The sequence below is a fragment of the Petaurus breviceps genome, unplaced genomic scaffold (genome assembly GCF_028583685.1).
Source record: "Petaurus breviceps papuanus isolate PSGF00001 unplaced genomic scaffold, PetGlider_PUasm1.0 689, whole genome shotgun sequence".
NCBI lineage: Eukaryota > Metazoa > Chordata > Mammalia > Diprotodontia > Petauridae > Petaurus > Petaurus breviceps.
Genome location: NW_027186458.1, coordinates 613523 through 639936, shown reverse-complemented (window position 1 = coordinate 639936; position 26414 = coordinate 613523). Strand labels below are relative to the sequence as shown.

The window sequence follows — 26414 nt, the reverse complement described above, 5'->3', positions numbered from 1 at the left end:
CCTTCATTTGTCAATCACAGAGCACAATAAGGTCAAAAGTTCCCCACCCCTGGATCACAATTGAATCTACCCCAGAGTTACATCAAGTTTAAACCCAGCACTTAATACCCAAATGGAGGTCTTTTCTTCATCTTGACACGAGGCAAGTTCTCAGCAATCTTAGTTCCTGGGGAGACAAGGCTTAGCAAGGCCATAAGATACATTGCCAGTCCCTTCATGAATTCATCCTCTGTCTGTAGAACAGTCCTAGAACCCCTGAACACATTAGCAAAGCCCTCTCCCAGGATTTCTGTAAACATACAACAAGAAAATCCTTCTTCAGGGCTTCTGAACCAACAGAAAGGCTCCCAGACTCCTGCAACAACAGCACTGTCCTTCACCAGTGGACAGTATTCATTCTGTCTGCAGGACAGTCTCCAGACCCCTGCAACAACAGCACTGTCCCTCACCAGTGGACAGTATTCACTCTCTGTCTGCAGGACAGTCTCAGGGCTTCTTAGCGAACAGCCAGGTTCCAGGACTTCTTCAACAAAAGGACTGTCTTTCACCAGTGGACAAATCTGGCAAAACAACATCAAAACAGACAGACAAAGTACCAGCAAAACAGCCATGTCTCCTCAGTCCTTGGCAGCTCAGGGGGCAGGTCTCAAAAGTCCAGGGCAATTCAAAGCGGCCACCAGCAATTCTCTTAGTCTCTCTCTCTCCACGAGGTGCTGCTTCCAAAAAGATCTTCCGCCTCTCTCTAGTGTCTCTCCAAATCTACATCACCAGCTCCTCCCAGTTCAGGACTTTCTTTTCACATCAACAAGCCCATCCCACAGGTGGGATTAAGAAACTCTGGGTTTTAACACAATCAGTTTGAAAACCAAGCCAATACAGGGGAATCTTTAATTGCCATTACTATCACACCAGGTCTGAGCATTTGTCTTCTGATACACAGAACAGTGATCTCAGCAGTGTCTTGTAATGCTTTTACTAACTGTATTGTTGATTGTTAACTAGGAAAGAAATGCTAGGACCTTCTAGATGTCTGAGAGGTGTCAGTTTATGTAAATCAAAGTAAAGGTACTTCTAGGGGTAAAAAAGAGCTTGTTAAAAAACTGATAAAATTTGAAAACATATTTACAAGTTCTGAAAAATTTAGATGTCATTTTATCTCCATTTTAAAAATCATATTCAAGGTCTAGCTGGGAGCGCAGCCTAGATGGCGGAGCAGAAGCACAACTTCCACGCAGCTCCGGCTTCCACCTTCCATAATTAATGTAAAAAGGGGACTCTAAACAAATTTTGGAGCTGCAGAACCCACAAAATGACACAGAGAAGCTAACCTCCTGCTGAGGACAGCTCAGCAGGCCGGCAAGAATCGGCCAGCACAGCCCTCTGGGAGCAGAGCCAAGCCCCATGCCGAGGCTTTAGCCCCAGGGCGGGCCTGACCATCTGGCAGCCAGAGGGACTCCAGATCAGCAGCAGCTGTGGCAGTTTCCAGAATTATCAACACATAGATGGGAAGTACAAAGGCAGAGGTCAGTGCAGTCTGGACTTTGGGACCTAGTAAATGGGAGTGCATGGCTTTTGTCCCCAGGGTGAGAAGCAGCTGAGACTCTGGGACAGCCAGCCAGTGCCACATGGCAGCTTCACCTCCTGGCCTGCAGAGTGTAGGGGAACCACCACTAGTCTGAGGGGTAATCGCTTTTGCTTTAACCTGCTTGGATCTGGATTGCAGTCTAGGGTGGAGGTCCTGGGGTATGTGTCCAGCTTGCCAGAGCGTGTGGAGGCCTCAGAGAGGGCACCCATCTAATAGCTCCAGCAGCTGAGAAAACCCCAGCATTTGGTAGGATGCTCGCCTGTCTGGTAGCAGAGTCCTACTATGGCAAAAAGCCCAAAGTCCAAGTAATTGAGTGGCAAAATGACCAGGCAAAGGAAGCAAAGCAAACAGAAGAATCCAACATTAGACTCCTGTTTGGGGACAAAAAAAAGCAAAGCATGGAACAGGAGGAAGACAGTGAAGTCAGAACTCCTGCACCAAAAGTTTAAAGGAAAATACAAGCTGGTTACAGGCCATAGAGGACCTTAAAAAGCAGATAAGGGAAGTGGAAGAAAAATTGGGAAGAGAAATGAGAATGATGCAAGAAAATTATGAAATGAGAGTCAACAGCCTGACTGAGGAAAATAACACTTCCTGTAAATACAAGGTGTTGTAATTATTCAGGAACAACTGAAATAAACTGTTATTTTGATGTCCTTTGTTCTTGAAAAAGGAAATATTAAAAAAAACTTACTAAGAAGATATTTATTTTCCAGTCTGTTTAATACAGAAAACCACTTTAAACATATTTAAATTCAAGCTATTATTGTAGTTAATCTGTAGCTCAGAGACCCCTTAAAATCTTTGGGCTCATAGACTGTAGATTAAGACCCTCAGAGTCAGGTTCTTTGCTTTCGACTCAAGACCCTGGCCTGTAATTTATCCAATGATAGTCTCCAAAATGAAATTTAGCAGCTTTGCATAAGGCATTCAAAATGTCCATCAGTTGCCCAAACATTCCTTTCATTTTCCTGACCTTCAGCCTATCTAAACTGATTCATTCACTGTCCCTCTCATTCAACTACATTTTCGGTCGCTGTATCTTTCTAGTACTAGGTCTCCCCTATGTCAAGAATTATCTCTCTTCTTATCTCCTTCACAGGATCTCTTCCTTCAAGAATTAGTTAAACCACCATGTTTTATACAAAATCTTTCCTGATTTCAAGTTATCAGTGCCATCTTTTCCAAAACTACCTTGTTTTTCATCTCAATAGGTAGCAAGATTGATAGCCAGAGAGGTGAGAGGTCTATTTGTGGCTATGTGACCCTGAGCAAGCCACATAACCTTTCTGAGTCTCTGTTTCCTTGCCTGTGGAATGGGAATAATAAGAATGTGTACCTTGAAGAGTTGTTATAAAATCAATTTAGATTATACATGTATGTATTTTCATATAGATATACATATTGCTTTTCAAATCTTAAAATATTTTATAAATGCTAGCTATTATTTTATCTTCCTCTCATAGAATTCCTAGCTTTCTTCATCTTCACTATAATCTATCTAGATAGATACTGGATACACATATCTGTCTCTAAATTTGTATCAATTCAAAACTATTGTATTTCTATTTTTATATCTATCTGCCTATCTATATCTGTAGCACACACTCTCTGGCTTCTTCCCACTTATATTGGTGGATTGAATTTCCAAACAGTTGCCTTGATGTTTAGTACTCAAGATTCTGGGGCTATCTTTAAAGGGATCAGTTTCTGTCACTGTTATTTATATGCCCCCACAGGCATACTTCTTATTGATAATTGGTCAGTCAGAAAATGAGTCTTTAGGAAAGCTCTTGAATAGGAAGAGACACAATATGGTTTAGCACATAAAAAGTTGAATTCAGAGATGGGAAGACCTGCATTCAAATCAGCCTTCTGAGACAGGTTAGAATTTTCAAAATTAATTAATTATTTTGTAGAATAAAGCAAGAATTTCCATAATATAGCAGCATAAAAAATGATTGCATATGAAACTGCAAGTCTATTCTTTACATCATTATATTTCTTTAAAATATATAATAAAGTTACCAAGTAAATTCTCCCCCTCTTTTTCTCTTCCCTCCTTCTCCTCCACCTCCCCCCAACCCCAAACAGAGAAGGAAGTCTGGACAAGTTACTTAGCCTCTCAGACAATCAACAAGCACATTTTAGTGCTCTAAACTCTCTGGTTTAGTGCTTGCAACTTCCTAAGACTAAAATTTTCAAAGAAGGTGCCAATTTACAGTAGTAGAAGGAGCTTTCTGACCAGCTTATTCTTTATGCCAGTAAATCATAGTCCTTATCCCTTTATTCTAAGAACATTAGGAAAACAAACAATAGATGGTACCATATTCCTCTCAAATTTAGGCACAATACCCTCTTTTTGTTTTTGAGGCAATGGGTGAGGGGCAGGTAGGTGGTGTAGTGAATACAACAGCAGCCCTAGAGTCAGGAAGACCTGAGTTCAAATCTGGTCTTAGATACTTGACACATTTACTAAATGCGTGACCTTGGGCAAGTCATTTAACCCCAATTGTATTGCTTTTCCCCTCCAAAAAAAAGAGGCAACTGGGGCTAAGAGACGTGCTCAGTGTCACACAGCTATTAATTGTCTGACTCCAGGAACAGTGTTCTATCCATTGCATGTATAGCAGTGACAATATGGTAAAAACAGTCTCAGTAGACAGGCTAACCCAGATTGAAGTTAACCAATAATCCTCAAATCCAGTGGTGAGTTAGGGGATTGTCTTGCTCAAGAATGTGAAGACTTCCCCTTGTGGAATGGGCAAATGAGAACAATTTGTTCCAATGACCATAGAGTGGCTCAGGCAGGCACTGTGGATCACTTAGAGCTTGGGTCAGACATCAAATATGCCAAGGGCTTCACTGTGTCCAGGTGATCACCAGTGATCATGACTTTTGTCCTGCCACTGGACTTTGATGACTGCAGAGGACATAAAATTCATTCACAATGGAAGACATCACCCAACTTCCACTATGTTGCTATTTTATTATCTTGTGGTCTTCTTTGAAGTTCTGTGGCCACAGGAGAGTTTAGAAGCAGTAGATGCAGATATACTCGCATCTGTGTTGTGTTGTGCACATATATGCTATAGTTGTGCAGTACAACACTGTACAAGTCAGGCCAGGACACTGGGTCTTCTTCACACTGCATGGAAGCAGCACTAGAATTCAGTGACCCCTGAGCATCTGAGCTGGTGTTGCTGTTGTGGTTTGCCCTTCATTCTCCAAGAGGCCCATGACATCAGGAAGATGATGTCATGGCTTGCAAGTGAATTGGATTTACGTGAGGTAGGGCTGTGCAAGCTTGTTTTTAAAGGACCATACTCTTCACCTTCTTGCAAGAGGAAAAGTCTATAAAAAGTGCCCTAAAATCATCTGCTTCATTTGATCCTGGCCTGCTTACTATGACAGGGAGTCCTTGGGAGGAATAAAGTTGGAAACAACAATAATAATGATTACTTACTCCTGAAAACTTATTTTCATGTTTTCAGTCTCATGACCTTGTCATTATCAACACTGTCTTCTTCTTCCTGCATGACAACAAAACATTGTGGATACACCCTCACAACAAGCACTGGCATTTAATGGACTACGTCATTGTAAGGAGACGAGACAGGTAGGATGTAAGAGTGATGAAGGCAATGTGTAGTGCAGAGTGCCTGACCGATCATAGACTCATCTTCTTCAAGCTAAACATTCACATTTAGCAAAGGTGTCAAGCCCAAGGGAAAATGACCACTAGGAGATTTAAAGACAACAGATTAGGGTGCTTCTCCATGTTCATTGCTGAGCTAGAGGAAAGCTAAGCTAGCACACAGTAACAGTGGAGCAGAAAAGGAGTGGGCAGCTCGCAGAAACTTGGTGTACATTATTTCATTTGCTCATTTTGGCCAGAACACTAACAAACATCAGGACTGCCTTGATTAAAGTGATGGAGAAATTCATAAGCTGAGAAATGAGAACTCTGAAGGGTTTACCAGCAGGCCAGCTCAACTGTCTCCAAGAAAGTTCCATAAAAAATAAAGCACAAAGTTTAAAGAGATTCAGGATTCTTTGCTCATTAAGAAGACAGATGAGATTCCATTTTACACTGACAGCTGCAGTCCAAAGTATTACTACAATACCCTGAAGACTACAGGTCAAAGACTTCTGGTGCATCTCAGTTATTCAGTGCTAATGGAGCCACATTGATCATTGATAAGGACATGATCCTAGAGAAATGGGTTGAACACTTCCATAATATTCTTAACTTATTTTCATCAATCCATACTGAAGTCATTGGTCATATGCCTCAGGTTGTAATCAATCCCTCTCTAGCCAAACCTCCAAGTGAAGAACAGATACTGAAAGCCATTAGGCTCCTCTCAGGTGGGAAAGTACCTGGTGCTGATTCCATCCCAGGAGACATCTACAAGGCAGGGGCCCACTGCTCATATAGAAGTTGATTGAAATATGCATTTTATGGCAAGAGGAAGTTATCACCAGGAAATCTATGATACTTCCATTGTCCATCTGTATAAAGGTAAAGGAAATAGAGTTCTCTGTGACAATCACAGGGTGAAGGTGGGGAGGTGAGTGGGGAGGGTCTCTTTTTCAGTCACTGCTGAGAAGACTTTTTGCAGTGTCCTACTTAACAGGCTTGCCCTTCACCTGGAAGATGGTCATCTACCTGAGAGCCAGTGTGGCTTACAAAGCACTGATGAATGAATGATTGGTATGGTGTTTGCTGCCCATCAAGTCCAGGTAAAATGCCAGGAGCAGAATAGCAGTCTGTACGCAACATTAATTGATCTAGCCAAGGTCTTTGATACTATTAGTCAAAAGGGCTTGTGCAAAATTATAGCAAAATTGGTTTGCCCAGAGAAGTTCATCCATTCTACATGTTTCATGACAGCACGGTTAAATGGTTTCTGGATAATGGATGATACTCTTGTGCTTTCTCAGTCACCAATGGAGTCAAGCAAGGCCGTATGCTTGCTCCATGCTTTTCAGCATGTTTTCTGTAATGCCGTTAGAAAACTTCAAAGGGAACAAAAATGTCATCAAGGTCAGCTACCACATTGATGTTAAATTATTTACAATAAAATGGCTATAAACCAAGACTGAAATAGAGGAGAGTTGGTGCATGATTTCTGTTTTTGTTTTTGTTCAGAAATGACTATGCCCTCAATGTAGCGTCTGAGGCTGAGATGCACCAAAGTTTGAGTTAATTCTCTACTTCCTGTGCTTATTTTTGGCCTAATCAATAATACCAAGAAGAGATAGATTCTCCACAAGCTAGCACCACACCATCCATACATGGTACCATCATTTACAGCAAATGGAGAAATATTGAACGCTGTGGATAAGGTCACTTACAGTATACTTTCCATGGATATACACATAGTTGATGAGGTTGATGCATGTATGGTCAGAGCATTTGGCAGAGGCTTCTAAAGAAAAAGTGGGATGGAAGTGACATTAGACTCCCAACCGAGCCATTGTTCTTACTTAACTATTGTATGCCTGTGAAACCTGGAGAATATACTGGTCCCAAGTCAGGAAATTGAACCACTTTCCCTTGAACTGTCTTAGGAAGATTCTGAATGTTACCTGGTAAGGTACTGATGACTGAGGTTCTCTCTCAAGTTGAACTGTCAAACATTCAAACTCTACTTCAGAGAGTGCAGCTCCAATATCACACACCCACATACCCCTAATACAAACATGGCAACTATGTGAGGTTATGCTGCTCTGGGACTTGAGTTGGGGAACAACCGAATTCAAATTCATTCTCAGAAACTTCCTAGTTATACAATCCTAGGCAAGTGCTTCCTCAGTTTTCTCAACTGTAAAAATGGGGATAATAGTAGTACTTAAATATTAGAGTTGTTGAGAAAATCAAATGAGATACCATTTTCCACTAGACTGTGAGCTTTTCTAGGGCAGGGACTCTCATTTCCCTTTCTTTATATCTCCAATACTTAGCATAATCCCTGATATATACTTGGGTGTGGTCCACTCCTGAAGGGACTAAAATGGCATCACTCTGTTGATATGAAGGTACAATGTGTCTGACTGTGGCTGATTAAACCACTCAGAAGGTTGTACACCACAAGTTAAGAACAAATAATCCACTTGAATATTAGGACTGGTGATGTCTCTAAATATGTTCATCTCACATGTCTTTTGCCCTAGTACATTCTTGCTTCACTCATATGCGGGCATGCAAATCTAGATGATTCTTTCCCAGTGTCTCACATCATGCAATTGATTGCAAAGTTCCTCAGAGAGAACATGATTATATCTTTGTATCACTTATTCTGATATCCATGTGAGTGGTTACCTTGGTGTAAGGGTTATGGGATTTAAAGATCTCCCATGCCCCATAGACGTGCTGACATAGCAGAGCAAGAGAAAGTGAAAAGCCGAGCTAACGGTCCCTTTTTTTTTTTTTTGAGTTAGGACTCCGGCTGAGCACTGCCAGGGGCCGGAGCTGCTGGGAGCGCTCTTCCAGGACGCTGGGTGGTTGCTGTGAGTGGGGAGAGGAGGACCTTTGCCTGAGGTAGCCTGTTCTGTTTTAAAGGCTTGAAAATGTGGGTGCTTTCTACTTTATCTACCTGTGCCAATGTCATAACTACTCTGATGGATTTCACTTTCTGGTTTTGGGACTCAGTCTTTTGGTATCTTAATAAATTTTCTAGTTTATTTCCCCAAATGGCAAACCTGATGTATTTTGTGATGGATAATTATATCAGCATATTTGTAATCTCTATAGGCATTGTGAATATGGCATTGCTGATACACTTGGTTAATTCTTCATGAAAGAGTCTTTTAGTTGAATTTAAATATGGAATTCAAACAATCTGACCAGCTTATCAAAGTTGCACTCTGCAGTATAGTTTGAGAAAGGAACTCAGTGCCCAGTATCTTATCTTGCAAGGTGATCTTCAATGGGGGGAAGAGAGGGAGAGGGAGAGAGAGACAGAGAGAGAGAGAGAGAGAGAGAGAGAGAGAGAGAGAGAGAGAGAGAGAGAGAGAGAGAGAGAGAGAGAGAGAGAGAGAGAGAGAGAGAGAGAGAGAGAGAGAGAGAGAGAGAGAGAGAGAGAGAGAGAGAGAGAGAGAGAAAGAGAGAGACAGAGAGACAGAGAGAGACAGAGAGAGAGAGAAAGAGAGAGACAGAGACAGAGACAGAGACAGAGACAGAGACGGAGGGGGGAGCGAGGAAGGGAGAAAAAGAGAGAGAGTAGCTGTGTGACTATGGGCAAGTCACTTAACCCTGCTTGTCTCAATTTCTTATCTGTTAAATGAGTTGTTTAAGGAAATGACCAATCTCTCCAGGATCTTTGCCAAGAAAACCCCAAATGGGGTCACAGAGACTAAGACATGACTGAAATAATTCAACAACCACAAAATGGTATAATGCTTAGAGTAGACAATGTAATATATATACATATGTGTGTGTGTCTATATCTCTACCTATGGCTTTCTATTCTACACATCCCTCAAAGTATATGGCGACAATTTTTCTTCTTTAAAATCCTTCAGTTATTAAATATTTGTAATATATTTTGCTATGTGGTGCTTCTATTAGCTTAGTGATATAAATATCCTTATATTGTCCTATAATAAATGCCTAACATTTCATTTTAAGGCATAGTAAAATGGTTTTTAATTCCATAGAAGTCCTAGTATAATATACTGTAGACAAAATTCTGATCTTATTTTTCTCTAAGAGTATCATAAGAAAACAAAATATGCCAGCATCTACCATGTTAGAAAAGCTTTGAGTTGTGTCCCAAATCATACCTTGTTTTCAAGGATCAAGCTATCTCATTGTGAATTGCAAATTGTGGCAGACAGATTATTATACAAATCTATACATTAATATGTGATATCATTAACCATATATTTGAATTATTTTGAAAAGGAGATATATGACCACTATTGACACCCATTTAGGAAAGAAGCTCATTTGCAAAATCATGCAGTGGATTATATTAGAATATTACGAACAGAATTACTTCATTGACCAGCAACAAATAAAGGGAGGAAAATGAGTATGCAGAAACTTCACCCCTAAAACAATCTCTTCTAAGACTACAGTAGTCTACCCATTGATAAATACAGTGACTTCCTTAAAATGTGGAATGACCTGGTCTCAACATTTTATCTCACTCTCTTTTGAAGCTAACAAAAATTTTCCAACTTGGAAGTCTGATGATAAATCCACTAGATATTTTGTGAGATCCTTTCAAACAAAACCAAACTAATTTTATGGAGTTAAAAGGGATGGAGGGCATAGTGCAATGTGGGTGGAAATATGCATTTGACCAGAACAAGATAAGAACAATGCTTTATAGTTATAATCCAACCTGGGATAACAGAAAATAAGTTGCACAAGCCAGGGCTGGCAGATTTTTTCTCCTCACTAGAGAAATTCTTTAAAAACCCTAAGTAACTGACTGTTCAGGAGCCAACAATTGAAATGTAAGTTAAAAGCTTTGTTTGGACAGGTGGTTTTCCTACTGGGAGACTGACTAGATTTTTAGCACTGTTGTCTGTTCAATTATTCTGAGTCTTCATTTGTTTAGTGTCTACCAGACTTGATAACAACAGAAGCTATTAAAAAAAATGCTGACACATCATTTAACAAATTATCTTAATGGTATGAACATAAAATTCCACCATGAAAGAAAATGAATCTAAGGAGGTGAAGAATACTCAGATAGTCAAATGGTTGGAGAGGGAAAACTAAAGCTAAAAATTGAAAAAAATTAGGTATCTGTCAAATATCTGATCTGAGAGATTTTTTTTTCATACAAAGTGATACTTTAAATTCATTAATTCCCAGAACCTGGAAATATCTTTCCTTATCTTCCCCAATGAACAAGTTTAAATCTTGACAACAATAAATTCAGACTAAGAAAAAATAGTGAACTATATAATTCAGATTTCTCAATTAGTGATGGAAGAATTACTGAAAACAAGATTGTTTTTCACTGTGAAGGCTCATTGTAAAGCACATTATAGGTATATGGGTAAATTTGAAACATAAACATAGTGATAACTGCTGGTCCCAAATTACATATTCTTATAGCACAGATGCACTTCAATGAGATGAATAAAGCAGAGATTATATAGACAAGCTCTTGTTCTGGCTTTGTAAATGCTTTATAACAATTGCCTTCTGAATTCTTAATCCCTCATTGTGGTGTCTTGGCCAAGACAATATTGGATCCTCTGATTTTAAAACTCAAACCATAAAGAAAAACTGATGCTTTTTTTTCAGTCCCATAGTTGTGTTCATGTGTGTGTGCATGGGAAGACTAATCTCAATTTCATAGTTTAGTGATTATTAAAGTTAACAAGTCAGCAACACTCTAATCTCTTTTCTAAATTAGATTTGGGAAGTGTATTCCAGTTTCCTAGTTTCTCTTTCCCAAGAAAGGTAGTCTGGATTATTTTTTCTTCTTCAAGGATTTTTAAGTTGTGAGTTGTTCTTTATTTTTTCCTGTTTTGTCAAAGAATATTTTTCACTCTTTATCTTTTGTTTAGTTGCTCATTTTATTTATTTATTTATTCATTAATTCATCCATTCACTCACTCACTCATTCGTTTATATATTTCTCAAATATTTTCATTACCTCAAAGATATTTTTCTGTTGTCCCCAACTTTATAAAACCATTCTTTCCTAATTCTTTTCCTCTTTGATTATTTTTTTTTTCATTTTCTCCATTCAATGTATTTGTTGTTGTTGAGTCATTTCAGTTGTGTCTGATATTTTGTGACCTTGTTAGGGGGTTTCTTGGCAAAAATACTGGAGTGGTTTGATATTTCCTTCTTCAGCTCTTTTAACATATAAGGAAACTCAGGTAGACAGCACTAAGTGACTTTACCGGGGTTATACCGCTAGGAAGTGTCTGAGGTCAGAGTTGAACTCAGGAAGATGAGTCTTACTGATTTTAGACCTGGCACTCTGTCCACTGTGGCATCTTACTGCCTTGAAAACTTCATAAAGCTATTATAAATACAACATGCTTATTATTGATTTATGCCTTCAACTCTGTTTTGCTAAAGTGATTTTGGAAATGTTGTTTGACAGGGCAGTTATGTGGTCGAGTGAAGAGAGCACTAGCCCTAGAATCAAAAAGACTTGACTCCAATCAGTCAATAAACATTTGTTAAGCACCTTCTACATGCTAGGCGCTGTGATGAGTTGTGAACTGATTAGCTGTGTGACACCAGTTATCATACAAAATGAGGCAACTCGTTTTGATAACCAGTACAAATAAGATAGGATTTGCCTTTATTGCTTTTGATAATGATACACAAATGTATTGATATACTCCACATGGGTTCTAGGAATGGAAAGTCATTTTGGGGATTGTTTCTAGTTGCTTGAATTGGAAAATCTCATTTTACTTATTATCATCTTTCTCAGCATTCAGCTAGTTGCTCCTGGGGCAGATACGTAGAGTTCCAGAGTTGTTTTTCCCCTTTAGAAAGCAAGGAGAGAAGCAAGGATGAAGAGGTCCATGAAAAACATCATTTGGGGGACTGGAGATTAGAGTTCCATCTGCAGCATTGTAAAATGCCACATGGCCTCTTTCATAATCAAGGAAAATGCCCACCTTGTGAATAGGTTGGCTTACGTGAACATTATGATTGGAACACAACAGGAGAAAGTTATTTCCCAATTGGATAGATAGAAGGGTGCTTTTATCCCAAGGCCATTGGCAGTCATTACTCTTCCTTTTGATTGTTTCTTTACAGATGCCCACTTCCCATTCTTCTGTATTCTCCACCTCTATTTCCCAGTAGTGTTTCCCTGAGGTGAAGCTCTGATTGGCCAAGACACAGAGAGTCAATTCAAATCTTTTTGGTTTGTCAGGCACATCCTGTGGGACAGAAACATATTCGACCCTCTTCAGATCATCAGACAGGATGAGATGGGGATTGGCTGTTTCAGGATCCAGGGTTATATCTCCTGTAAAAAAAAAAAGTGGGGGGGCATCATTCAACTTAGTTTCCAGATCCTGGAGTTTAATAACTAAGCAAAGGATTCCCTAATCCTGGGAAAACCTCACACTATAGGATATTGGTGACAGTCCCCACCCACTGAAATTATACCCTCACTCTCTAGGTTGTCCTATTCCTGACACTCACTTGGATCAGTGACTTAACTTTCTTATAACTCAGTTTCCTTAAAAATGAGGATGTCAGGGTGTGGACTCAATGATCTCAGAGTGTTAGCTTTATTTTAGACCTATTTTTTGAAGGCATTCATTGAATACTTGGCAAGCTTTAAATAAGTACCAACTCCAGCCAGGAAGTGAAAGATAGGAAGAAATAGTTATGTAAGTAGTTGTACCTGAAAGAAGTGATACTATTGCCATAATTGCTTTTCAAAATATAGTTAAAAAGCCAGTGATGATAAATATTCCAACATTGGAAGAACCAGTTTCTTAACCTATTTTTAAAAGGCTAACCCACAGAGGGATTCCCTCTTCTTTTATTCTTCCAGAAATTGCTGTCTTCCACAAGTTTGTAATGTCTGAAACAACTTGAGACATACTCATCTCAATAAGAAATAGAGTGCTAACATACAGCACATTGCAAACAATATGGGAACTGCTGGGAATTCTGAAGTATCATTGAGGTCACTATCTGGTGACTTACTGTGGAAAGTCAGCAGCTTTTCTCTCAAGCCAGGGATGGGGTACATGGTCCATTTGGGTGAAGCAGTAACAGAATTTTGGAGAAGCAGTTCCTCATTCCTACAAACAAAACACACTTAATTACAAAGGTTGTATAGAGATCTTGAGGACCTATCCTGATAACAAATATCAGTGCTTCTAGTACTATGGACACCAATGAGCCCCTTTCATCCAGCCAACCTCCTTCACAAACCATGCATGTGTGACTCAGTTTGCCATAGAATGGAAACTTACCTTTCCAATATGCCCTTCGAATCCTAGAGGGAAGAAAACAATGAGAGATTTAATCTTCTACTTTTAATCTATTCCCATGACATCACATTTTTCATTGAGTACATACACAATTCCCCACAGTCTCTTTTCTCCCTGCTAGCTATTTTCAAGGCAAAATTCAATTATTGCAAATTAAAAAAAAAAAAGAAAGGAAACCTAGAACTGCTAAGAACCAGTCCTTGGCTACTCTTTCATTTGGTTGATGCTATTTGACTCCTTCTAAAATGGGGAAATCATTCCACTTTAAAGAAGTACTATTCTTGGGGGCATATAGGTACAGCACCAGTTATGGGATCAGGAGGACCTGAATTGAAATCTGGCCTCAGACACTTGACATACTTACTAGCTGTGTGATCTTGGGTAAGTCACTTAAACCCAATTGCCTTGCCTTATCCCCTCTAAAAAATATCTTCTGTGGGGCAGGTAGGTGGCACAGTGAATAGAGCTCTGGCCCTGGAGTCAGGAGGACTTGAGTTCAAATCCAGCCTCAGGCAGTTGACATACTTGCTAGCTGTGTGACTTTGGGGAAGTTACTTAACCCCAACTGCCTTGCCTTCCCCCCTCCAGAAAAAAAGAACTACTCTTCTTTTCCATCTTTCCTCTCTCTCTCTGTGTACACAAAATACATCTGACAGAGTTCACATATTGTTTTCATGGAGTAAGAGGAAACGGAACAGCTGAGGAAATGGGCAAAACGTTGGGGGTCTGGAATACTGAAACAAATCCTTTGTTAAAGTGGATATGGGTGTTCAGATTAAAGGGATATTTTCTTATCTTCCAGAGATGGAATTTGTATAGAGCCCAGAAGCCTGAACTAAGGCTGCATTCCAGGGTCATAATATTAGCAATGATTTACTTTCACAACTACTATCTGCTCAAAGTCCAGAGAAGCAAAGAAACCAACTGCCCTTCATCATCCCACACTAGAGAGGTGGTTTTGTGCTGATTATTTATTGTGGAAAGAGTAGAATATTGAAATGAGTAGGCATTTCAAATCTTACCTAGGCCTATGCGTGGTGCATGAAGAATGGTTATAGAATATGAGAAAAATAGTCTCTCAGCCTCCATTTGAAGTCTTCCTCTGCTAGGGGAATCACCACCTCCAGAGGGAAACCAAACATTTTGGACAGCATCTTTGTACAGTGAGAGGATCTCTTGGTACACACATTAGGGGACTTGGAGGGATCAAAGCATGAGCTCAAATACTGTCTCTGACAATGAAGAGCCAACACTAAGAAAATCTCTCAAATGCTCTGAAGTTCAGGGCCCTCTCTCTCTAGAATAGGGATAATAATACATACCTCCCCAATGTCAAAGGATTGTTGTGTCTCAAAATTAAGATAATGGACATGAATCAGTTTGGAGTTTTAAAGCACCAAAGTAATTAGAGAAACTATGACAGTTATTGTTCAATCCATTGCCCCTAATTCTGTCCTCTGAAAAAAACAAGTATACTCCATGGTTCATCCTTAGATGGAGATATCATGCCCCATCCCCCCACCTTCTCTTCTCTTGTTCTCACCATTCTCAGTTTTTGTTTCAATCACTCACCAAGAGCATTTCAACAGGAAGCTTCGCAAAACTCTTCTCTATTTCTGATATCGCTTTTTGCAGCTTGTGAATCTGTTGGGTCATTTTTGCCTTGCTCTCCTCAAACTTTGCCAAGTTGTCCTTTCTTTCCTTGTCCAGTGTTTGCAGATGGAGCTGTTTTTGCTCTAACAAGAACTGATGCTTTTTCTCAAATTCAGACTTCATAGACTGTTTCATAGGCTGGACTTCCAACTGTAATAAAGAAATCAGGATAAAGGCAAAAAATGATGAGTCAGTAAATGTCAGGGTCAGCATCAAGCACGCGTGCTGGCTATTCATTCCCATTTTCCATCTGAGCAGATTCTTGGGCTATGATGCTAGGCACAGAATTTCTATCTGAATTCCCCACACTTTCCACTTAGAAGCTCATTCCGTTACATTTTCTCTTTAAAGGCCCCTTTCCTGAGGAGTACTTAATGATGGAAAGCAGAGAGGAAGAGTGTTCTTTTAAAGGAAGATTCCTCAAATGTCCAACATAGACAGTTTCTCTCTAAAACTGTCCAAAGCTCATCAAAACAACAGATTCTTCATGTCTGTATTTTAGTTGATTAATCTTAAAACAAAGTCCTTCTTCAGCTGCTTATATCTGGGTTTCAAAACCTGAATCAATAACAGCAACATACTATGATCTTTGTACATTAACACTAATTTCTTACATTAAATGATTAGACTTTTTCTTCCTTGTCTGTCATTGCCTATTCCTTTATGAAAGGCCTTCCAGAAACAACATACTTAAAAGTTTATCAACAAAAGACAGAGACACAGACTTTACATTTGTGCTTCTCCCTCTCACACACATTGCAATTCTATTTCAGGATCATTCCTTTTCACCCTAAACTCTCCCATATCCTCTGGAGATTCTTTGATAAGAAAAAAAAAACAATTCTTGCTAAAATCTCTATTTTATATCATACTGATCCCCAATGTTTTAGAAAGTTGTCAATCTTCCTGAGCCTTTGCCCTGGTCATTCCCCATTCCTAGAATTCAGTGTCTCCTCAATTCGGCCTCAGTGGGGTGTTGTCTTTTTTCAAGACCTTGTTTAATTCCACCCTCTCTACCTTTTCCAGTCCTCACCTTTTATGATCTTAGTGTCCAAATTAAGTTTTGTTCATTCTTCTATTTCTTCTGTATTTATTTACAAATATCCTTATGCTCTTTTTGATTAAAGGAAATGCTCTTGAAATGAGAAGATTGTTTAATTCCTTTGACTTTTATACCCAGGGACTAGCAAAGCACCTGGCAACTGGTTTATTAATGTTTAGTTGGTTGAATGATTTTTTTTCTTTTCTTTTTCCTCAGCATATAGTATTATGCTTTGCTCTGAGGAACCATGGCCCACTATTGGAGAATGAGGATGGTCAAATATGATCAGAGTATAAGTTCTGTTCTACATGGAGCACACATAAGGAAGGTCATAGCTGCCTCGGGTTTGCATGGCTTAGCCTTTGAGGATCCCTGTCTATTTATTGTCTGGTTACACCATATCCCCACTAAGTCCTGCTCAGAAAAGAATGCATTTGGGAGACTCCAATGACCAACACAGAACTGACCCTTCCTGTAGAATTCTGGAGCTGATTGTGCAGGTACCTCCTCCTGCTCATGTCTGAAGCACTGTTTGGTATTTAGGTCCAACACTCACCTGGAGCATTTCCACAGGCTGCTGTTCTGGGTTCATTGGCAGATTGAGGTTCTCTTGGGACTGGCCATCCTTGCTCTCCTCAGCTGCCAATGTGTCTCCTGCTTCTTTGTCCAGGTTTTGCAATTGTGACTCTTCTTCCTCCAGGAAGAACTGCTGCATTTTCTCATACTCAGATAGAACCAAGTCTTTGAGAGTCTGGCCCTCCACCTATCACCAAAGTAGTTGGAAAAAATGAAGGAAAGCAAAGTCAATGAGTGTCAGGCTTCATGTCAATATCCAACATTTCTTGTGTTTATTACTTTCCTTTGTCTGTCTGAGAAGGCTCATGGGCCATGTTGACAGACACAGCTTTCCTCTGGGCCTTCCTCAATTTTTTTTAACTTCCAGGCACAGTAAAGTAGAGTCTCTCTTGAAGACTCTTTTCCTAAGGAGTAGCTGATGATGGAAAGGTCAGAGAGAGTGCTTTGTACAAAGGAATAAATGAAGAGTGCTTAAATGTATACTAGGCACTGATTCTTTCCAAACTCTCTCAAGACAATTAGAATTTTTTTCTTCTACATAGATGTGTATTTTTTTCCTCTTTAAAAATTTACTTATATTTAGTTTTCAACATTCATGTCTATAAAATTTTGATTTCTAAAGTTTCTCCTCCTCTCCTCTCATTTCTCCTATAAATTATATTTTTGGAACGGTATATATTTGGGGATCAAAATGTTTATGAAAGATAGTGTTGAGAACTTTCATCCTTGAAGGGAGTCTGCTTTGTTATAGAAATTACTTCTCCTACCCTTTATATCAGTTACAATTCCAGCTGAAAAAGGCTTTCAGGAGACTGAACATCTTCCCCTTTTATCACTAGGAAAAAGTCACATCCTTACCTCCCATGGTGCTTCTCTCATTTTCTCCCATTGCAATTCCAATTGAAATTTTTCCTTCTTACGCTTTAAAATATTGCACATTGCTTGGAGCTTCTCCTGCAAGGAAAATTACTTCTTAGTCCAATAATCTCTGTTTTATACCATACATGTTCCCAATTGATCATGAAGAAAGTTGAATGAACAGATACTCTGTCTCTGAGCATTGAAAGTGAACAAATCATCTTACCATGCACTGAGCAGTAGCTTGTTCCAAGGGAAGGACTTTGCGGTCCTTGTGCTCCTCGGTGAAAAAGCAAGGACCACATAAGAGTCTGTGGTCCTCCTCACAGAACAGGATCTCTTCTTTCCTGTGTTTCTTACAGGTGGTCATGTTCCTGGTGCTCTGCAGGAAGGGAGGTGTAAGCATCTTGCCAAAGACGTTTAGATTTTGCATCCTTCTATTATACAAAAAGTCTTCAAATTCAGAGATTGCCTTGCAATTTGGGCAAGGTTTTGGTGTGTGAGCTTCCTCCCAGCAGTTGAAAAGACAATCTTTGCAGAAGGTATGGCCATGGTTGATATTCACTGGGTCAGTGAAATAACCCAAGCAAGTGAAAGAGGGGAGATCCTCTTTGACACTTTCAAGCAAGGTTTTAGCATCCATGTCCCTAGGCCTGGGGGGTGGAAAAAAAAAAAAACATCAGTAAAAATTTTGACTAAGGCATTCGTGTGCAATAGAAAACATTTCAGAACTGTAGGACAGACTGATTTGAACAGATTGAGAAGTAGCAGATGATCTGGACAGAAGCGAGCCATGTCCTCCCCCTATCCTAAGAACATGGATCAGACATACTAAATCTCAAGTCACCCTCCCAACTTAATGAGGGAAATGAGAGTCCTTAGATTCAGAGATCACCGGCTGAGAGATATGATACTAACTTATGGGTGTGCCCCACCTCTAGTCTTCTTTTTTTTTTAACAATAAACTTTCTTTTTCTATTTCTGAGTTGAAGATTTGTTTTTCTAGGTTCAGCTCCAATCGCACTTGAATCAGGGGTAAACTCTGTGTTCTTCCCTCAAGAATAGAGTATAACTGAGAAGACCCATGGACTGCCCCGTCTCCCCATCTCTAGACATCTTGAAGAAGATAAAAAGCCATTGGCATGTATTCACATATTTTAACCCAAGGGACCATGGAACCTGATAGCCCTAAAGCTGAAACTGAGTTCTCTCATACAAGGGCCCTGGATGATGGGGGCTCCCATCTGCTATTATTTCTTCTTCCTACCTTCTACTCCTCTAATCCCCCAAATCAGTCACCATGTTCTGACAAAATTAATCCCTAGTTTCTTCTAAGTTCTCCCAAAGTTAGTTTAGCTTATTTGTTATGTTGAGGATAACATTTCATTTCCAAGGGTCAGCAATTACATTTTAAATTATATGAGGTAACAATAGGCTAGGTACAAAACCAAATCATTATATCTTTCCCCCAAACTACCTACTCGTTAATTAAACATGTGTGTGCATATATGCACAATGCATATATATATGCACATACATATATGTATATATGTATACACATATAATTTTTTGGTCACCTCCCATTATTACAATCCATTTAAAGAACTGAGATATCTTCATCCTTCTAAATGTATAATGGAAAAAATCTTCCCAAGGGAAGCTTACCTTCTAGTCCTTTCTTCGAGGACAGCCAACTCTGGAAGAGTAAGTATAGCTCTTTCCTTGGAGCTCCAGAAGCCAACAAGATTACCGAACTGAGGCTACTTTTATAGAGCCTCCCTTCTTTAGCTCCTCCCCTCATTCCATCACCAGCGTGTGAACTCCTATGACCTGAGAGTACTTCTTGTCTCTGCTTTGGGGAGTTCTCACCTATTCGGGTTCTCACATTTGGATTTAAATTCAATGATGGGCCTAAATGTTCAAATGGCGTTCACACCTGGGAAATTCACACCAGAACTGCCCTGTTAAGGTTGTCCATTTTGTGGTTTGTCACTTTGAGTGAGGTAACAGAATGCAGTAAATAGGCCTTTTGAAGGACTTTAATAATTGACTTTAATAAAAATAGAAAATCACCAAAATGGGAGGGGAAGACCCTCAGGTTTGCTGGTCAAAAGACAGACAATTACTATTTACATTCACTCTGAGCCAGGAGGTCAGCAAAAGTACCATGGGTGCTTGGACAGGTCCTATTATTGTCCAATCAATGAGATCCTGAGTGAATTGTGCTTAAGGCCTGATCTTTGAGAAAGAAATCTAGACAGTAAAGCCAAAGATAAGTAGGTAAATTTTATTCCTAAAAATTTACCTTCCTTTGGGCAGAATGCCCTCAAATAAAGGTATGCTACCACATTTGGGATAGGAGGGGAGAGAAGGGGAGAGGAGGGCAGGGGAGGAGAGGAGGAGGTGAGTTACCCAACTGGAATTGATCCACTTAGTCTCCATTCAGGCAGCTCAGCAAAGTCACCAGCCTCACTTCTTCGCCCAGAGCCATCCGGGTTAGGTGGCCAGATATCATCACTGTGATTGGAGATGGCCCCAGCTATCCATTGTAGAAAGAGCTATGGAGGAAATTTTAATCCTGGGAGTCATTTGATGACTCATCCAAGGCCATAGTTAGTGCATGTCATTGTTTCTCTCTTTTAAAGTGTTTTTTTTTCTGAAATTGTCATAAGTAATTGAATAACAATTTACCCATTTTCTTAATGTTTATGCTCTTTTTAAATTTTTATGTATCTTTTTAACATTCTTTTTAATTTATTATTTTTATTTTTTGCTTTTTGGAAGGAAATTGGGGTTAAGTGACTTGCCCAAAGTCACACAGCTACTAAAAGTGTTAAGTGCCTGAGGTCAAATTTGAACTCAGGTCCTCCTGATTCCAGGGCCATGCTTTATTCACTGTACCACCTAACTGCCCCTACCATTCATTTTTTAAAAGAAAAAATGTCCATTTTTATTCAAGAATTGAAATTATTTTTTTCATATTTTCAAATGTTTTATTAATTTCTGATTTACACCATTCATTTCCACCAGATTTTGAGTTACAAATTTTCTCCCCATTTTCCCCTACTCACCGCCCCAAAATAGCAGTCCCACAGGTATCCCCTCCTCCAATTTGCTCTCACCCATATTTTCTCCCATACCCCTTTCGACTTTTCCAGTAGGGCATGGTGGATCTCTATGCCCCAGTGCCTATAGATCTTATTTCCCAATTACATGAAAATAGAATTAATAATAGTATATATACATATACATATATATATATATATATATATATATATATATATATATATTTAAACATTGGATTTTAAAACTTTGAATTCCAGACTAATTCCCTTCCTCCATCATCACCCACCCTTACTGGGAAGATAAGCAGTTCAGTATAGTTCAGTATACATGTGTGGCTAATGCAAAACAATCACATAGTAGATATATTGTAAAGGACTGAATATATTTCCCTTCCTCCTATGCCACCTCCCACTTGTTCTATTCTCTACTTTGATCCCATCCCTTTTATTTTTTTTTATTTTTTTAAAGCAATCGGAGTTAAGTAACTTGCTCAAGGTTACAAGGCTCGTTATTTCTGGGTGTGGTGCTAAGTATCTGAGCTGGGATTTGATTCCCAGGTCATCTGGATACTGGATCAGGTGCTCTTACTCGCTGAGCCACCTGGCTGCCCCTAATCCCATCCCTTTTCAAAAGTGAGTGCTTTCAAATTCCCACCCCCCTAGCCTGTCCTCCCTTCCATCACCGCCCCTCTCATCCCCTTCCCCCTTACTCTGCTGTAGGGTGAGATACCCTATTTAGTGTGTATTCTATTCCCTCCCCAATCCAAATTCAATGAGAATAAGTTGGACCCATTCCCTTTTGCTTTCCTATTCTTCCCCTCCATTGTAATCATTTTCCCTTGCATCTTCTATATGAGATAGTTTACCCCATTCTCTCTCTCCCCATCTCCTCTCATTATATTCCTCTCTCACCAATTATTTTCACATTTTAAGCACCATTGCTTCCTATTAAATTGGTCCTGTGCCCTCTCTATATATATACACAAATTCACATATGTATTCATATGACCATATACCCTCATATATAGACATATATATATATATATATATATATATATATATATATATATATATATATTTCTACTTCTATTCCCTTCAACTATTTTCATACTGATAAAAGTTTCATCAGTTGCAATTATTGTTTTTCCATGTAGGAATGTTAATAGTTCAATGTTGATAAGTTCCTTCTGATTTCTTTACCCTGTTTACCTTCTCATGCTTCTCTTGCTTCTTATATCTGAATGTTAAATTTTCACTTCAACTCTGGTTTGTTCATCAAGAAAGCATGAAAGTGGTCCAGATGGTGGAGTAGAACCATGACTTCCCCGCAGCTCTGGCTTTCACCTTCTCCAATCCATGTGAAAAGGAGACTCTAAACAAACTTTGAAGCTTCAGAAGCCACAAAATGACACAGAGAAGCTAACCTCCCACTGAGGACAGCCCGGCAGGCCAGCAGGAATTGGCCAGCACAGTGCTCTGGGAGCCAAGCCCAGCCCCACACTGAGGCTTTAGCCCCAGGGAGGGCCTGAACAGCCTCCCATCCCAGGGACTCCAGATAAGCAGTAGCTGTGGCCTTTTCCAGATTTATCAACATATAGATGTGAAGGACAAAGTGAAAGGTCAGAGCAGTCTGAACTTTTGGACGCATTAAATGGAACTGCATGGCTTTTGCCCCCAGGGTGAGAAGTCTCTGAGACACCTGCACAGCCAGCCAGCGCCACGTGGTGGCTTCAGCTCCTGGCCTGCAGATTGTAGGGGGACCATGCACCAGTCTGAGGTGTAATCAATCTGTCCTTAACCTGCTTGCCTCTGGATTTCAGTCTAGGGTGGAGGCCCTAGGGTGTGTGTCCAGCTTGCCAGAGTGTGTGGAGACCTGAGAGAGGGCACCCATTTAATACCTCCAGTAGCTGAGAAAACCCCTGCATTGGGAGGAAAGCTCCACTGTCTGGTGGCAGAGTCCTATTGTGGCAAAAATCCCAGGGGTCAAGTGACTGAGGGGCGACATGACCAGGCAAAGGAAACAAAGCAGAAAGAAGGTTGCAACATTAGACTCCTATTTTGGGGACAAAAAGGAGCAAAGCATGGAACAGGAGGAAGACAGTGAAGTCAAAACTCCTGCACCTAAAATTTCAAAGGAAAATACGAGCTGGTTATAGGCCATAGAGGACCTTAAGAAGCAGATAAGAGAAGTGGAGGAAAAATTGGGAAAAGAAATGAGAACAATGCAAGAAAATTATGAAATAAGAGCCACCAGTCTGACTTAGGAAAATGACACCTTGAAAAATAGACTAACTCAAATGGCAAAAGAGGCTCAAAAACGCAATGAGGAGAAGAATGCCATAAAAAGCCAAATTTCCCAGATGGAAAAAGAATCTCAAAACCTCACTGAGGAGAATCATTGCTTCAGAATTATATTGGAGCAAATGGAAGCTAATGACTTTATGAGAAATCAAGATGCTGTTAAACAGATCCAAACAAATGGAAGAATAGAAGGCAATGTGAAATATCTAATGGGAAAACCACTGACCTGAAAATAGATCCAGGAGAGATAATTTAAAATTTATTGGACTACCTGAAAGCCATGACCAAAGTAAGAACCTAGAAATCATCCTCCAGGAAGATCTCAAGAAAAACTGCCCTGATGTTTTAGAACCAGAGGGGAAAATAGAGGTTGAAATAATCCACCAATGACCTCCTGAAAAAGATCCCAAAAAGAAAACTCCTAGGAATATTATAGCCAGGTCCCAGAATTCCCAGATAAAGGAGAGAATATTACAAGCAGCTATGAAGAAATAATTTGAATATTGTGGAAACGCAATCTGGATAACCCAGGATCTGGCAGCTTCTATACTGAGGAATGAAGGGCTTGGAATATGATTTTCCAGAGGCAAAGGAGCTAGGAATAAAACCAAGAGTCACCTACCCAGCAAAACTGAGCATCATGTTTAAGGGGAAAATATGTTCATTCAGTGGAATAGAGGACTTTCAAGCATTCTTGCTGAAAAAAGCAGAGTTGAATACAAAATTTGACATTCAGATACAAGAAGCAACAGAAGCATGAAAGGTCACCAGGGAAAAGAAATCATGAGCAACTTATCAAAGTTGAACTATTAACATTCCTACATGGCAAAACAAAAATTGTAACTTATGAGAGTTTTCTCAGTAGTTGAAGGTAATAGAAATATATTATATATATATATATATATACATATACATATATATATATATATTTATGAGGGTATATGGGCTTATGAATACATATGTGAATGTGTATATATATGTTTACAGGTATACATAGATAGAGGGCACAGGACCAATTTAACAGGAAGGGATGATACTTAAAAGGTGAAATTAAGATGTGAGAGAAGAATATAATGGAAGGAGACCTGGAGAGACAAAATGGGGCAAACTATCTCATATAGAAGATGCAAGGGAAAATGGTTACAATGGAGTGGCAGAATAGGAAGACAAAAGGTAATGAGTCAACCTTATTCCCATTGAATTTAGCTTGAGGAGGGGATAAAATACGCACTAAATTGGGTATCTCACCCTCCAGGAGAGTAGGGGGGGAAGGTGATGAGAGGGGGGATGATGGATTGGGGGCAGGCTGGAGTGGAGGGAAGTTGGAAGCACCCACTTTTGACAAGGGACAGGACCAAAGTACAGAATAGAACAAGTGGGAATTGGGATAGAAGGGAGGGAAATATAGTCAGTCTTTTACAATATATCTACTACGTTATTGTTTTGTATTAGCCACACATGTACAACTTTTACTGAACTGCTTATCTTCCCAGTAAGGGTGGCTGTCAATGGAGGAATGGAATCAATCTGGAATTCAAAGTTCTAAAATAAAATATTCATATATATACATATATATATACTGTTATTAATAATATTTTACATGTAATTGGGATATAAGATATACAGGCACTGGGGCATAGATATCCACTGGAAAAGTCAAAAGGGGTGTGGGAGAAAATACGGGAGAGAGCAGATTAGAGGAAGGAATATCCTGTGGGACTGCTATTTGGGGGCGGTGGGTAGGGGAAAAACGGGGACAAAATTTGTAACTCAAAATCTGGCGGAAATGAATGAAGTAAATCAGAAGTTAATAAAGCATTTGAAAAATTAAAAAAAAAAGAATGCTTGAAAGTCCTCCATTCTACGGAATGACCATATTTTCCCCTGAAACATGATACTCAATTTTGCTGGGTAGGTGACTCTTGGTTTTAATCCTAGGTCCTTTGCCCTCCGGAATATCATATTTAAAGCCCTTCGATACCTCAGTATAGAAGCTGCCAGAACCTGAGTTATCCTGATTGCATTTCCACAATATTCAAATTGTTTCTTCCTGGCTGCTTGAAAATTCTCTCCTTAATTTGGGAATTGCAGAACCTCGCTATAATAATCCTAGGATTTTTCTTTTTGCGATGTTTTTTCAGGAGGTGATTGGTGTATTCTTTCACCCTCTATTTTGTTCTCTGGTTCTAAAACATCACAACAGTTTTCTTTGAGAACTTCCTGGAGGTTGATTTCTAGGTTCTTACTTTGATCATGGCTTTCAGGTAGTCCAATAATTTTTAAATTATCTCTCCTAGATTTATTCTCCAAATCGGTGGTTTTTCCCATGAAATATTTCACATTGACTTCTTTTCTTTCATTTGTTTGGATCTGGTTAACAGCATCTTGATTTCTCATAAAGTCATTAGCTTCCATTTGCTACAATCTAATTCTGAAGCAATGATTCTCCTCAGTGAGCTTTTGAGATTCTTTATCCATCTGGAAAATTCAGCTTTTCAAGGTATTCCTCTCCTCATTACCTTTTTGGACCTCTTCTGCCAACTGAGTTAGTCTATTTTTTAAGGTGTATTTTCCTCAGTCAGGCTGTTAACTCTCATTTCGTAACTTTCTTGCATCCTTCTCATTTATCTTCCCAATTTTTCCTCCACTTCTCTTATCTGCTTCTTGAGGTCCTCTATGGCTTGTAACCATCTCGTATTTTCCTTTGAAGCTTTTGGTGCAGGAGTTCTGACTTCACTGTCTTCCTCCTGTTCCATGCTTTGCTCCTTTTTGTCCCCAAAATAGGAGTCTAATGTTGCAACCTTCTTTCTGCTTTGTTTCCTTTGCCTGGTCATGTCGCCCCTCACTCACTTGACCCCTGAGCTTTTTACCACAGTAGGACTCTGCCACCAGACAGGGGACCTTTTGTCCCAAATGCTGGGGTTTTCTCAGCTGCTGGAGGATTAGATGGGTGCCCTCTCTGAGGTCTCCACACTCTCTGGCAAGCTGGCCAAACACCCCAGGACTTCTACCCTATACTACAATCCAGATCCTCCCAGGTTAAAGCAAAAGCGATTATCCCTCAGACTGGTCTCTTGCTCCCCCTACATTCTGCAGGCCAGGAGCTGAAGCTTCCAGGTGGTACTAGCTTTCTCTGCCACTCATCTCAGTGGCTTCTTCCCTGGGGGCAAAAGCCATGCACTCCCACTTACTAGGTCCCAAAGTCCAGACTGCACTGACCTCTCACTTTGTCTTTCGCATCTTTTTGTTGATAATTCTGGAAATGGCCACAGCTGCTGCAGATCTAGAGTCCCTCCACCTGGCAGCAGGTAGCTGGTCAGACCTACCCTGGGGTTGCAACCTCGGCTTGCAAATGGCTGGGTTTGGCTCCCAGAGCACT

At 39.8% G+C, this 26414-nt stretch overlaps 1 protein-coding gene across 1 annotated transcript in view; it reads right to left on the bottom strand.

Annotated features, from left to right (window-relative positions):
* LOC138174534 (probable E3 ubiquitin-protein ligase TRIML1) overlaps nucleotides 1-18312 on the bottom strand; it is a 116270-nt gene extending 97958 nt beyond the window's left edge. Inside the window, exons 1-6 of the mRNA XM_069104847.1 lie at nucleotides 17896-18312; nucleotides 16792-16998; nucleotides 15113-15343; nucleotides 13523-13545; nucleotides 13251-13348; nucleotides 12319-12558 (exon numbers count right to left, since the gene is read on the bottom strand). Of these exons, the coding sequence (XP_068960948.1) occupies nucleotides 12319-12558; nucleotides 13251-13348; nucleotides 13523-13545; nucleotides 15113-15343; nucleotides 16792-16998; nucleotides 17896-18312 (1216 nt within the window). The remainder of the gene's footprint in view (nucleotides 1-12318; nucleotides 12559-13250; nucleotides 13349-13522; nucleotides 13546-15112; nucleotides 15344-16791; nucleotides 16999-17895) is intronic.
* Nucleotides 18313-26414: the final 8102 nt, after the last annotated feature.